We start from the raw sequence: 15,759 nt of genomic DNA, 5'->3' as shown, positions 1-15,759 counted from the left end.
TAGAAAAAAGTCTAATTCGAAACTTTATAGTCAACATCAAAACTTACTGTGTAACTTTTATTCATCGATAAATTTCAAAAGGTTTCACATATTTATTATTAAAAAAAAAATCTCGAACACTCTTTGCTCAGCTCTGCTGTTAATTTACAGAACAATTTAGTAGTTTCTCATTTGATAAATTTTCTTATTTATTTGTGCAAATAAATTAGGCAAACTTGTTGATTTTTAAATACGTTTTTATTATTATCCATATAATACTAAAACCTTAAAATAATTGTATATTACATGAACACAGGAATCCGATATTGTTTTTGATCTATACATGATAATATATTACACTTGTTTAATGTCGAACCAAAAATTTGTATCATTGTTTATGGAACATAAAAACATTTTATTCACAACATTAATGAATTTACACACTTATTAATATTAATATCAACTAAATAAGAAACGCATAAATAAAGTATGATTTATCAATTCAACAATGATAGATTAAACAGAAAAGTAACATTTGTATCCTATTAATAATATTTACACAGAATTAAAGTATGAAAAAAATGATATCACATTTATTTAAAGAATACTAAAACTTACGCTAACAATAATTAATAATATGAATATTGGATATTCGTATGTATTAACATTTATTCTTCTAACCGATTGAAAATATTTAATATTTTCATGCAATCACAAGTTGAGTTTTTATTTGATTAGTATTGACAGTTGAAGCAGCACAACATCACATCAATTCACATATATTTACATTATATCACAAATCACATAACATTTAATACGGCCGCCAAACGTCGGAATGTCTTGTCGTTGAATTTCTATCTCCTGATTTCGTCCTGCCTGTTGCTGTTAGAGGACTTGTGGATCTTTTGCTGGAACTCACATTGGAAGCTTCTGAATCTATCTTGACTAGAGATAGTGATTTTTTCTTGCTCAGATTAATACCTAATGATTTTTGTTGCTGTGTATCGATCGATCTAGATTTGTGTTCATCTTTATCTCTAGATTTAGTAGGGACTGGTGTATCGTCTCTCTTTGTGCTTTCTTGACTTGAGTCTTCTACTCTTATCGTATCTGGCGAAGATGTGTTAGCTCTTGCGTTCGATGGTAGTAAAGAAGGGTGTCTCATCTGCAACCAAGGCCAATCATAACCACCTTGATAGAGCTGTGAGTATAACCATTGATTTGGTGGTTGTAAGAGAGGAGTGTTTAAAAACAATTGAGCTGCTAAAGCGTTATTAAAGAGGTTCCCATGTGGATGTGTGACGTGTTGTCCTCCGTTGTGCAAGAACGTGTTTATATCTTGACCTTTGTGGTGGAACAGATTGGAAAAATCGTGGTTCTTTTGCATCAGCTCGTGCTTCTTTGTAAGTAGGGCGTTCAGATCTTCGCTCTTGGATTTGAGTACTGTGGTAAACGCACCAGGTCTGTCGTCTGGAGCTGGACTGCCTTTTGAAGATGCGGTCACTGATATTTCGTCGTCTTGCGGTGAAGACAATTGCGACGTTGAATTTAGCAGGTCCATTTGTGGCGAAGCTCTGGGGCTCGTTGTGCTGTGTGGGTTGCAAGCCAGAGCCAGTGAACTCAGATTGTCCGGGTGTGTTACGTCTGTTTTAGGAAAAATAATAATAATTTTAATTATTTATGTACATATTATTATTTTATGTCACTTAAAGCTAATTGGAAATATAATAACAGCATACATAAAATATAAAAGTATATAATAAAGGCGTTTCCTTTCTGTCTTTCTTTATATACTTTGAGGATTTTCCTCGGGATATTAATATATCATATAAACCCACACCTCCATACATAAGAATATCAGATATATGACTATATATTATATTAAATTGAAGTACATATATTTTTAATACTAAGCTTGTATAAAAATACAAACAATATCAATCGAACCATTTTAATCGATCAAACATAATTTTACTATTAGTAACTGTTTAGTATTAATGTTGCACAAAAGTTAAAATGAGATAGTATAATACTATTGTATTTTTTCATTCACCCTTTCATTATAGTAAATAAAACTTTTTAGGTTTATCTATTATTACTGTTTAATAGTATATAGTCGATTTATCTACAACTTTTTCAAAATTATAATCTTGAAGACATTTTTTAGATTTTTTAATTTATTTAAATTCTATATATGTAAATGTATATAAATCGTTTTGTAATTAAATTTTTATAGCTTTGAGAGAGTAGCTTAAGTATATATTTTTATATATATAAATAAATAGTTTAAATGTACTAATTTTAAATTAATATATTAATTACTTACCTACAATTTTTTAGGTATTAATAAATTTTTGTAGTATTGGTTTTTAAAAAAGTGATTTATTTACTGCTATTTTTTATTTAATTTAAATGTTATTTAGAAATTTAAAAAAACATAAGAACAAGTTGATGGTTTAAAACCATTTATAGTTTACAAGAAATTAAAAAGACATTGGATAAATTAAGCAAAAAATACAAGAACCCTTTATAAGGATTTTTTTTCAATGTTTCTATCGTATAAGAATTTTCACATAAATTTCGTCAGTTTCAATGTATGTTTTTTAATCCCCTAATTATATTTTTAATTTCTTCCACGCATAAAAATTAAAGATTTTTGATGATGTTTTCGATTGTGTTGCAATAAATATTATATTTTAATGAAAAAATTAAATGACATTTACTTCAATACTTTAAATGTGATACATATATTTATATTAATCTCTAAGTATATATTTTTACTATAATCTCAGTGCTTTGAAAATTTTAATTTAAATACTTTTGATTTGTTCAAATTACCTCTACTTGTATTAAAACAGAAAATCGGATTTCTTAAAATACTTAAAATTTAACATTTTTTTTATTTTACCACTTAATAGTATATATAATTTCCGACATTGATTTTAATCTCCATCTTATCTTAACTGCCTCTAATCTCAGTGGTGTTTCCTTAAATTCCTAAACCCCAATTTAATTTGCATATTACATCACCGATGTACATGCAGCAATTAAAAAAAATGTGAGTAATTGTCTGTGTGGGTGATTATTCATGTGAGCGATCACCATGTGAGCAACTGCCCGTTCGCATCATAAGATTCCCTATCGAGCTCGACGGTTTACCGTTACATTCTAATTAGAATCCACTACTATTTGCCTCTCAGCCATACACCGTGGGGGTGTTACCCTGCGCTTCTAAAGAAATATTCACCATTTTATTTTTATTATATAATAATTCTCTTTTCTTATAATAAATACAAATATTTTATTGCTTTTGGAAACATAGTAAGAACACAAATAGTAGAAACACATTTAATAATGACTATAATAATTATATTTATTTAAAAGATCGTTGAAATTCTGCGCAAAATTAAAAAAATTAGATACATAAGTAGCAAAATTATGGAATGAAGTTATTGGTATTGTAGGTTAATCAAATTTATTCATTTAACAATCCAGAACTGACGCCGATCTCCTAGAAATAAAAGTGGGAGGGGTGTCGCACGCAACGAAGAAAGAGATAAAGCATGCTATTTCGTGTAACGGTACTTCGTCCAGACGATATGAGAATCTTATGAAGCTGCCCGTTCACCCTCTTATCTTATCATTATTCTTATTTTTAAAATATTTCAATCAGAGAAAAATATATTTTTTAAATTTAAAACTAGTATTCTAAAATGTACGAAAAACGATGCCCGACATTGAATTTTATCTGTTTTTATCTTAACATGATTCTTATCCTAAAATAATCAAGAACATGTACATTTTAACTGACATTTTAATCAATAGCCTCCAAAATGGTTAAAAACAAATTTGATTTAAAAATCTTTTTACAAATTTTATTTAAAAATCTTATTTAATGTGTAATCTTTTTATTGTTTTTTTTTTTTCATTAAAACCGTTATATTGTATATTTATCCTATTAAAACGCGGGCGATCACAAATAGCTTCGTGGTCGATCGACGCACTCACTTACGGAATTATTTAATTAATTTCACTTAAAATTAAATAATTAATTCTATAGAATGACCCAGCCATAATTTTATATTTTACTGCTATTTTCTTAAAAATATATATAAATTAATAAAATACATAAAACCACTTTTAAATAAAAAAAACATATGTGTAAAATGAATTTTTAAAATCAACTACCTGTAATATAATGCATTATCTAAAAACAATAATTATATGTATTATACATATGTATACACCAGTGGTCTTCAACCTGGTGGTCCGCGGACCGACGCCGGTCCGCAAGAAATTATAAAAAACTATAAATTATATCAAATTTTCTTGCAAAAAATCAGCAGCAGATGTCGCACTAACAAAAAATTGTAATTTTTTCGCTGGGCCGCGGATGTTAAAAGGTTAAAGAGCACTGGTATACACAATAAAATCTGTAGTTAACGCAGTTACTTTCACTTTACTTTGAATACATTAAATTAGTAATATAGCTGACAAATTAAAACCATTGTTTTAAACCATCACTTAATTATAAATAGTGCTTTTAATATGACATATCACTAGCGAAAACTCATAAAGAATACATACCTCCTTGCAAATTCGACGTTCTAGGTCCCGAGTCCAGGGCCGCAAACACGTAAGGGCTGAAATGTGGCGGCGGAGGCAAGAAGGGCCCTGGTGCTCCAGGCCGCGCCAAAGCGCCCCATTCCGGTCCAGGTAATCCGGCTAATTGCTGGGCAATACCTATAAAACACAAACACACATACATTCAACCATTTTAATCGGAAAGTATTCAATTGCGGCTGACCCCCGCTCCGGCCCTGGCCGAAGTTACAAAACCGCCGATTCGGGATTATCGTCTCGCATATTCTATAATGCGAATAAAACCGAGTTTTTTATTTTTAATTATTTACTAATTAAATTGTTTAATTGTACAAAGTTTGCGAAACGCTGATTGTGGACATTAGCAGCGTCCACACATTAAAGTTAACCTCACACGGTTAATGCAGCAGTCAGAGGTTATCCACTGTATAGCGTTTAACTTGCTGGTTCAGTTCATCGCATGGCTGTATAATACCAACAAATTATTATTATTGTAAATTGAGTATGTATATCTTAACCATTTAAATGTGAGAACAATCTCTGATTAGAGTCTGAAAATGGGCTCATATGCACCCATGTGTATATGTGTTACTCGTTCGTAAGAAGATTACTTTATTTTATATATCTACATAGAGGTGCGATTTAATGTTTATAACATAGCATTAAGTGTATATTCATCAATATGTATACTCTTTGCCAGCGTTTCTCAATCACAGCATTCATAAACAATCTTATGGATTTAATTTAGCCCCATGGGTTTAGTTGGTCTTTAATTTTATAAAACAGTTAAACTATCTACGATCAAACAAATATTGTTTGATCGTAGATAGTTTGTAACCTATGACGGCCGATTGTCAAATTTACCCTTTCGGGGGTTCCTCAAGGGTCCAACTTGAACCCTCTGACATAAATATAGCAGTTACATGCAGATGATTTGAAATTGTTTTAATGCAATATTTTTTTGCGGGCCCTTTCTCTCTACAGAAAAGAGATTTTGTCAACCGTCTGCCTTTTAGTGTCGGAAAGTGCCATATTGTGTAATTTTTTTCATCTCGGATATGTTGCGAATGTTTTGGCTAAAACAATTTCTATTAAGGATCTCGAACTTACACTAAAAACCAAGTAACGCTTCTCTCTACACGGAAATGACGTATGCGATAATTTTTTTAAGATGCTTGGCTTTGTAATGAAAAGCGCGTTTCATTTTCACGGTCCACCGATTATTCGCGTCCTATATGACAGTTTCTGAATCGGAATCTAAATATTTTAATCTCAGAATAATCAAACGTTTCCTCTTAATCGGAAAAGCTTAGAAAATAATTTTGAGATAACTTTATAATAAAATATTTAAATATTATTATTTTTGTATCTCAGCGCCTTTCTTTCATGATATATTTTTACGAAAATTTTATGATAGTTTTACTTTATTATATTTAATTTTACTTATTTTTTGACCATCGTGATGCATTGGAGTAACTTGTTATGTCACGATAATCCTAATTTAAAATAAAATATATACTACACTATATTTGCGTTAACACAGTCACTTCAAGAGCTCTCTATTTCACCATTATTCATAATTTAGAAAGAGATGGCAGGTTTGATTTTAATCCTCTACTATTAGCTCCAAAGCACACGATACGGATATACGTTTGATATACTTATCATTACTCCGGTTTAAATTTAAACACATATATAGAAAAAAAAATCTATATTATGAATAATGATAAAATGGATATCTCTCAAACCAACTGTGTTTACCCAAATAATTATATATACCTTTTATTAATGAGAAAACATATTCCTTTCTGTCTTATACCATAATTCTATGATTCGGACCGAAAAAGACCAAAAATTTTTTATAGACGTAACGGTGATAAGAATGGAGCAAATAAAAATTGGGGCATCGAACGAGATATGCAACGCATTCCTTTTTATTTAGCACCGACCATCACATTGTTAAGGTAGTTTAAATATGTTTGCTTTGTCTATTGTTACATATCGGTTCAGATATGCAATCGTTTGTATTGTATAACGCCGACGAAAAAAACATCATTCTTATAAATTCAAAACCACATTTAAATCAATTCAAGCACTATTTTTATCTAAAAGATTTATTAAGTTTTTTTAAATTAAAATTTTGATCCATCATCACAGATTGAATTTTCCTAGATTTTCCTAAACTCACAGATAAATATCGTGTAAGGTATTAAAAATTATCTATATATATATATATATATATATATATATATATATATATATATATATATATATATATATATATATATATATATAGATGATCGTATATGTTTTCAAATAAAACATTTCTCAAGTCCACTAATTTCACCGCAACGATTACGGGTGATCCTGATAAATTCAAACATAACTTTGAAAAGAAATACAATAAATTTATTTGTACTAATTATCTGCTCTTTCTGGATAACATTATTTTAATAAATTATACTAAGAATAGTGAAATCTTAAACTAATGCAACGATAAATATTATTGTTAATATTTTTATATTTTAAAACAGTTTTTGTCTTTTTAAATTTTCAATCATATTAATAATTGCTAAAAAAACTAATGTACTTACCGTTTAATCTACTTTAATGATCTAACAATGGCAATAAATGTACAAAAAAAAATGAAAATGTATGGTTTAAAGCTTCGATAAGCTTTCGTTAATTTCAAGCTTTCCACACTAGAGTCATCTGTGTTCGAATAGTTGAACTTATTAATAATACAATGAACTCAAAATTTTCCATGTGGACATTATATTAAATCCAAACAAAAATATAAATTATACCTAAGCAAACACAGTCTATAATCGCTTATAGTTTCGATACGCACGAATTCTACCCTCGAGAGCCACCCCGATTCGCCCCTGGCAGCGGCCGCACCTCGCGCCCTACTTTCTACCCACTCTACGAAGCTTTTAAACAATACAAGCAGTCATCAACATAAAAGCTTTGTCTGGGATTAGACTTTTGTACCGGCTGCTGGGGAGCTCCTCTCGTCTGTGCTCCACTCTCCATACATCAATATTTATCTTGGGCCCTGGCATAATGAGAGCCATCGACGTATTTACCGACGAGCTCTACACAAACATCCCTCTGTGCACAACAATATTTCGCGCAAAACTTGGCAAATTTGTCTTGAGCGCAACTTCGAAAGCAGGTTCCGTTCCGTTACGTTCTCTCTGTATCTTGTTCGGTTATTAAAATTTCATGGAAAATTTGGAATACGCTTTAATTGCGTGTAACGGCTGTATTCACATTAATATACAGATAGACTCAAAAGTATTATTCTTATAACATATAGTATATGTCAACGATATATTTCATAAAGCTTAAGTTTACTTCAAATATATTTATTTAGTTAAAGTTTAAAACATATTTATATTTTTAAAAAGTCTTACATATATATAGCGACATATATAAGTTGGCGACTGTGATTAAAAATGCGGTTCAACCCTTTCTTATATCCCAGTTTGATTTTATCTTAATGAAAGATTCGTCTGTCTTTATTGCATGTAAGATAACCTGTGAGACCTGGCTGTTTATAAAGTGTTAAAAACTTGTTTATGAAGTACAATTTTGTGAAAACTAATTTAATATATGCCTTAACATTCAGCAATCATTACTTCATAATATTGTAAAATCAGAATTAGTGATTATTATATATATGTATATATACATCATTTCGCTCGATCATCGCAGATTATGTTTTCTTATATTTGTCTAATCCAAGGGATGAATAATTAAAAAAAAAAACAATCTAGGTCGTCCATAAGTTTAAAATTATTTACGTATGTCAATGAATTAGATACTTTGATTTAAATCTAGTTTCTCGCTACTTACTTAGTAGTTTTTAATTGAGTCCTATTGTAAGATTTACAATGTCCAATAGCTTCCCCTTATTCTCAGGTAAAGTAAATTAAATAATTGACTCTTATATCTGCGTATGGTTGTAATAGTTTATAACAATCAAATAAGCTTTTATTGCTAAAATAAGAAGTCATTAAATGAATGCAACTATTAACGCTCCATTTTATATGTTCATGACAGTTAATTGTGTGTAAGATGAAAATATATAATTATTCATCTTAAATTAAATACAGATTTATATTATATTAGATCAGTCGTTTTGACATATTTGGAATAAGGTTTTCAAGTGGCTACAAATTGTCACCAGAAGCTTTTTGCACTCGACGTAAATCTCCCCTTTTTCTATTAATTTATAATCGCTCGTTACCATGCACAGTTAGAGCCCGATAACAGGAACAAAATCTGTTACCCCTTTTCTGCTCAACGAAGGTGTCGCCATTTTCAGGCCAGGGGGTGAAAATCTCCAGGGGAGGAACAAGAGACTTAACGATAATTTAAAACAATAAAAAGCGTTAAATCCTGCATAATATTTCAGCCTGAATCGCTTGAGAATTTACGTACCAACTCGGTGATAACCGAATCGCTACTAAACTGGAATATCAGCGATATTTTAAAGTAATTGTTTTTTTTATTAATTTTAATTTTCAGAAGCAAAATAGTACATATGATATTTTTGAAGCTTAGAAGCTTAACGTATAATAAATAATTCAAATATGGATAAATAAATTTAATAAGGGCAAAATATTGCATTAAATAATTTACATGATTATCGTGTTGATAGTAAATGTAAATTAATTTACTATGTCACAACTTAAATGTAAGTTCATTGAAATAATATATTCGGAAAATAAAGATACTAAATTAAAAAAATATTTGTTGAGCATTTTATTTTTAAATTGACTTATGTATATAAATTTTTAAACTATTGGTGACAGTTAATTTCTTACCTGCCCTTTTCTGATTTTTGTTTCAGAAACTGTTTCAAAAATAAGTTTAAAATATTTCTCAACACTTTCTATAAAATAATTTACTTAATAAACGCACGTCAAATAGCCTTTACTGCATTTCAAGATAAAATCGACCCCATAATTTTGGAATTTTATACCACCAGAAAATATATTGTTTCATTTAAACTTTAAGTAATAGGGTATGAAAACCATATTTGAAATTTAAAGACATCATTGGACATTAATCATAAATAAGTACCACTGAAAAAAACTCTTTGTTTGGAAACAATGCTAACTAGGCAATACATATTACTCTGCGCACATTACTCTTGTTCTTCGACTCTTTGGTTACCGATCGCCAGAATGGCATCAGAATTCGGATAATTTCTCTTAAGACGTGTACACATTTAGAAGGTGGGTCTAAGAAACGATTCAATGGGCTCGCAAACATCCTTATCTACGATTTATCAGAGTTGTTTCAAATAGGTGTTTCAAAAAAGTATTTAAAAATACGAAAACCGGTTTCTTGACTTGATTTATCGCTTTTCTACGACTATTTTAAAATTTAATAAAAAAAAATTTTTTTTTCAAAAATTATAAATTACGCATAAAATCGATAAATAAATTTCTAAGCAAAACAGCAGCAATAAGACTGCCGTATTTAGAAAAATCGTTCCAAAGAGGGTTTTTTCATATTGTCATTTTTTTGTGAAAGGTTCGGCCAATTACTGTTAAAATACATTTTAAGCCTTAGTTTAGTACCAATATTATAAAACATGTGACAGTCATAGAGAGAAGACGACACGGAGACGCCATGGAGTCAGCGCAGCAGAGACAAGCCAGAAGACTGCATCGACATGAGAGATATCAGCTGATTATCCGGAGAGCATTACGAGAACACGTCACGATAAATACCAGCTGCTTCATCAAGATCATAGCTGACAATAATACAAAGCGGCACGCCAGCAAAGACTATCTGACTTCCAAGACCTGCCATTTCTACTATATTGGCTGATAGCGGCATCTACACTTTTCTATATATTTGTTAATTTATATATGTGTATAAAATAAACTTTTACCAAATTTTCCAGCGTATATTTGGCTGCAAAGCTAAAACTTTTTGGCCTCAAAACATATAACCTAAAGTTATAATAGTTTTATCATAATAAATCAATTAAATGCAAAAATTATACGCAGTATTTATTAAATATTATCATCACACTATCAGCAAATCATATATAATTGTGCCCTAGCGTGACTTTAAAATAACGATTATATAAATTAAAACTATAAAATTAATATTTAATTAAAGCATTATCAATGTTCATACACAACTTGCCACATTATCCGCTCGCGGGAGCGCAAGTCGCGCCCAAACTTTTCGCGGTCGATTATTGCTATCATACTTTCGCAAACTATGATGAACTCGGCCCCGGAATTTTCTCTAGCAAAATTCTACCCCACCCCCACCACTCCATCCCTTCTCTATGTACCCCTTCCTTTTCCAGTAGGCGCACCAAGATCCCGCTTAATTCTCGTTGTTAAAAGGGTGAGAGGTGATTATGCTCAGTCTTAAAGCAGACTATGATTAATGCCGGGACGGGGAGGAGCGGAGCGGGGTAAAGAGGGGGGGGTGAACGATGTGGGGTGGGGGTTTGAGTAAAATAATTTCTAGGATTAAGCTAACCAGGGGTTAACTAGGCTGAACTATATTTTACGCGCTTTACTACGTTGCGACTATAGTATTGTTAGTAAAACTTTGCGATTATGAATACCGCGATAAGAAATTGATAAACTTTGAACAAGAGCTCTACACTAATGTATGTTAAATGTACATATGTATGTGCATATATAGTGCTAATGATTTGTGTATATCATGTAATTTTTATAATACATCTAAGGCAGGGTTTCTTAAGCTATACTACCAGGCGTATATTTTCGCACCAGATGTACATGACAGAGATGGCGTATATTGTTTTTGTTCGGCTGAACAATCTCGAGCGACGCGAAACCGATTGTCATTAGTCTGTCGACAGTTATCAAGAATCTCAAATCGGTTGCCCCTGCTGATAAATGTATTTACAAATCTAATTAAAGATCAAAAACAGCTTTAAAATATTAGTTAGGTATTCAGCAAAGGTGTTTTAAAAACAAAATTTATTTAAACTTGAACTAAAACTATGTTTTAATTATTTATATATCTTAAAAATATTAATTATTTTTTTTGCGTACAAATTACTTTTTGTTACTATTGAATTAAAGTATTATTTAAAATTTATCAATAATTTTTTTGTTTAAAACAGGAACTTAACAAAAGAAAGACGTGGTAATTTGATTAAAAAAGAAAAGGATATACAAACTGTGATTTCTTAAAAATCTAATATTAACCCTTTCACCGCTTCTGTTATTTTTACGCGCTATTTCAAAATATGATAATATGTAGGGGAGCAACTATTTATGTTATAATTTATTTAAATATTATAATAATAAATTATAGTGTTTTTGAACCTTTAATTATACAAAAATAAAACATATTACAAGGCTCAAAGGTTCATGACACCTTTAGGTGTCCGATGCATACTGGCGATTTTTTTGATGACTTCTATTAGTGCCATCCACAATCAAAGGGTTAAAAAATAGGTAAAACTATAATTTAACTGATAGGCACTAATATGCTGCGCTAAAATGTCTATAAATCTCAATTTGACAGTTGCGAAACGTTCATTTGCTGTTCAAACCCAAATCTAACCAATTGAAAATTCTAAAACTAAATATAGTTTTAGAATTTTTTTAAGTCAGGTCCAAACTACAAACTTAGCCAATTCGTCTCTCAGGAGAAAATAATCAGAATAATAAGTACATAAAAATATCGCATCTCACATATTGCTTCATAGTTTGTCCGCATTTTGATATTAGACTATCTTTACTGATATTACTATGCACTTCTAATATAAAAGTGCTGATCAAAGTATATTCAAACCAAATGTTGGTCAATATGAGAGCGCAAAAACAATTATCACTTCTCAGAAGGCAAAAATTCACGTCAAAGGCAATAAAATCGTGGTGGCGCCGTCGCAGTGGGAACGCTTGGTAACGAGCGTTTCCACTGCGACGGCACCACCGCGATTTCATTGCTTTTGACGTGGATTTTTGACTTCTGAGAAGGGATAATTGTTTTTTGCGCACTCTTATTGGGCAAAATTTGGTTTAGATGTACTTTATTCGATTCTCCCTCGTAATATTAGTTTCATAACGTCATTTTTTATAATAATGGTCTACCAATATTTTTTTAATATTCTTGCTTTTTAAAGCACATTTTTAACACTCCAATTAATTTCACTCGTTTTTGGATTGTTTTTGCTGTGTTCGCTACTTTCTTCCTGGCTATTATTTTTGCTAAATAAATTTTGCTGTATTTTTATTATTTACATTTTGTATAATTTAAATATTTTTAACACAATGACACATTAAATAGTTTATCGAAATACAAAAATAATATCAAAAAATATTAAAAAAACAAATGGCTTAGCAACTTCGCGTCTGAGAGATCAGACTCAAATTTTTTTTAAATTGAAATTAGACTAGTGGAGGGGGGTGGACCGCCCCGGGCGGCACTTACTTGGGGGCGGCATTTTTGCGATGGATGAACCGTTCGTGCAATGTGGCTCTTAAACTGAATAGACTAAAAAATATATACACAAATAGCTAAGATCTAAGTTGAATATGTGAAAACAATAATCAAATGCTGATTTTATGATCTAGTCGATCATAAAATGCCGCCCTTATAGATAAAGATAATTTTGTCCGGCTCGAAAATTTTGTTTGTTTCTTAGAATCAGTAAAAGTCTAGATGTTCCCCATTGTTTGTTTGAATTAAACATGTGCTAAAATAATGAAATGTTTGATAATCATTAATATACTTCATCAACCATGAGAAGTGTTTTGCACATTTTTTTATTATGATTCCAAGCTGTAAAATAGTCACTGATTTATAAGCATTTACAGTAAATAGATGATAGTGTGTGGCTTTCGCCAACCATAGCCGCGTTCCGGTTTGCTCCTGTCCATTCCGAGCCGTTCATGTATTATCACTGGCATAATTGAACAAACAATTCTTCGTCATATTATGTACGCTCCGATACGAAATCAACGTTTAATTGAAACATCGGCTCGAAGAATGAAACGTCACGAAGACCCTAACGCAATTACAGCGGCCCTGTCGAGGTCTCACACCACCCGAAAGGGTGAACCCTTTTAACCTACAGCCCGGGGCTTAAGCGCGCCATATAACGCGCGCCGTCTGGCGAAAGAAATGATAATATGGCGACAAAGTGACAATTTCGCACACATTTAGGTCTCGCATAGTGTTTTCATTTAGTACTCCCCGGATGCTGTACTAGAAACGAACCCGCGTTATAAAGGAATTATGTCCCTGAGAAGAATTGCTATCATTTTTCATTTTAAGTATTAAAATTAAATGACAAAATTATGTTGATAGATTTTTATAAATAAATTAAACAACACAAACATTTATAACATATCAAATTGTATGTATTATCTGATATGCTGGTAATAGGCAGTAAGTCGTCTACATAAAAATAATAAAAAAATATGGTTTATATATAAAAAAGAGTACTTATTATTCTGCTTATTTTCTCCTGAGTTGGCTAAGTTTATATTTTGGACTTACTACTAAACTATAATAAGTTTTAAAACTTTTATTAAATTAGGTTTGGGTTTGAACAGCAAATGAACGTTTCGCAACTGTCAAATTGAGTTTCATAGACCTTTCAAAGCAGCATATCAGCGCTTATTAGTTCAATTAAATTTTAGCTAGTAGAAATATATATCTAGTGGTGAAAATATATTTTGATATGATTTTACTGTAATGACATATTTTAAAAAATATTTTTGGAATAGATTCGAGACTGTTTTTTCTATATTTTCTTTTAGGATTAGCCACATGAAACTGAACGTATTATTTATTGATTTTTCTGCATCAAATCTAGTTGTCAAATTACCGATAATACAGTCTATAAAAACATTAAATTTATATATACTCAGCTGGTGCTGCTGTTGATTTTTCTTTATTTCTTTGCTTCTTCCTTAGGTATTTAATCTGAATTTTCCGATCGAATTCCAAAATTCAATGCTACTAATTTACATTCGTTGAATATTTGCTCTCATGTCTAATATTTTTTAAACGTTGAATAAGCAATAAAGTCAACAATAATCTGCGAGGTAGTGATATTTTAATCTATATGTCTCACTATGTCGAAATCTTGACAAATAATCAGGAAAGCAACTGAGCAATATTTCTTCTCTTGTAAATTTTTACTAATCTCGTTTGCCACTCAGCGTATTTTTTTAATTGTGATGTACTCTTGCAAAAAGCCGAATTAGTGGCTTGAAATTATTTCTTGTTTATATAATATTGGATTTATTTTACGTAGCAATAGCTCCCAAACTTTTTAAATAAAAAAGGCAAAACACCAATTGATCTGTAAAATTTATCCTCTTTCACGTTTTTTTCCTGATTTTGGAATAAGGAAAACTTGTGCAATCTTCATATTGTGTTAGGAAATATTAGAGTTTTAATATTGCGTTGAAAATATTTGTAATTATTTATATACTTTTTTCCAGTTTTTTTTAGGCACCTTTGCTATAATTCAATTATGCACAGGTGCTTGTTTGAGGCTTATGTCATTTTTAATTATGGAATTAGCTTCTTATATTTTTTTCTTTAAACGGAAATCCACATTTTGCAATATAAAAAATGGCTTTTCTGTTGTTTTCGTTTTTTATAATAACATTTATTAAATTCTTTTGTTATTTTTTCAACAACTTTGTTACATTATAATATTTTTTTTAAAAATAAATGTGTAAAATATAAAAGTATTGATTATTTTTGATTGAAAACTAGACAACATAATTTACGTTTTCAGTAGATATGATATATTGCATGTTTCGCGTAATAGGCAATTTCACGAATATAATACATACATACACCCAATGTTTGTCAAATGTCATTTTATTTAAGCCCCAACCCTATATATACGCGCGTGTAAACGCGGAAAATTGCGAAAATATGAAAAATAAGTGCGATAAGTAGCGACGCGGGCTTATTGTGTCTTCGCCCCGGAGTTCATCGGGCTTCCCCCTTTTGTTTCCGTTTCCAGACGTCTTTCTTTTTCACCCCTTGACTGATTTCCTCTTCCGCTTCCTCCTCCGTTCTTTCCAAAGAATAAGGGCAGGGGACTCGATTTTTAAACGCTCAAAGGTCTCAAACGCCATCTTCGCCAATTTTTATCCTCGTCTCTTTCTCTCTCGCTTCCGTCACGCG

The 15,759-nt window shown here is 30.7% G+C and overlaps 1 protein-coding gene across 1 annotated transcript in view; it reads right to left on the bottom strand.

The window, feature by feature from the left end:
• Positions 1-218: 218 nt before the first annotated feature.
• RunxB (RUNX family transcription factor Runt related B) overlaps positions 219-15,759 on the bottom strand; it is a 55,748-nt gene continuing 40,207 nt past the window's right edge. The window contains exons 5-6 of the mRNA XM_088197504.1: positions 4,567-4,722; positions 219-1,623 (exon numbers count right to left, since the gene is read on the bottom strand). Coding sequence (XP_088053630.1) covers positions 791-1,623; positions 4,567-4,722 — 989 coding nt within the window. The 3' untranslated portion in view covers positions 219-790. The remainder of the gene's footprint in view (positions 1,624-4,566; positions 4,723-15,759) is intronic.

Source organism: Plectrocnemia conspersa, unplaced genomic scaffold (assembly GCF_051122295.1).
Source record: "Plectrocnemia conspersa isolate PC_06_02 unplaced genomic scaffold, ASM5112229v1 ptg000011l, whole genome shotgun sequence".
NCBI lineage: Eukaryota > Metazoa > Arthropoda > Insecta > Trichoptera > Polycentropodidae > Plectrocnemia > Plectrocnemia conspersa.
The sequence above is the reverse complement of the archived record's forward strand: the minus strand, read 5'-3'. Positions and strand labels throughout refer to the sequence as shown.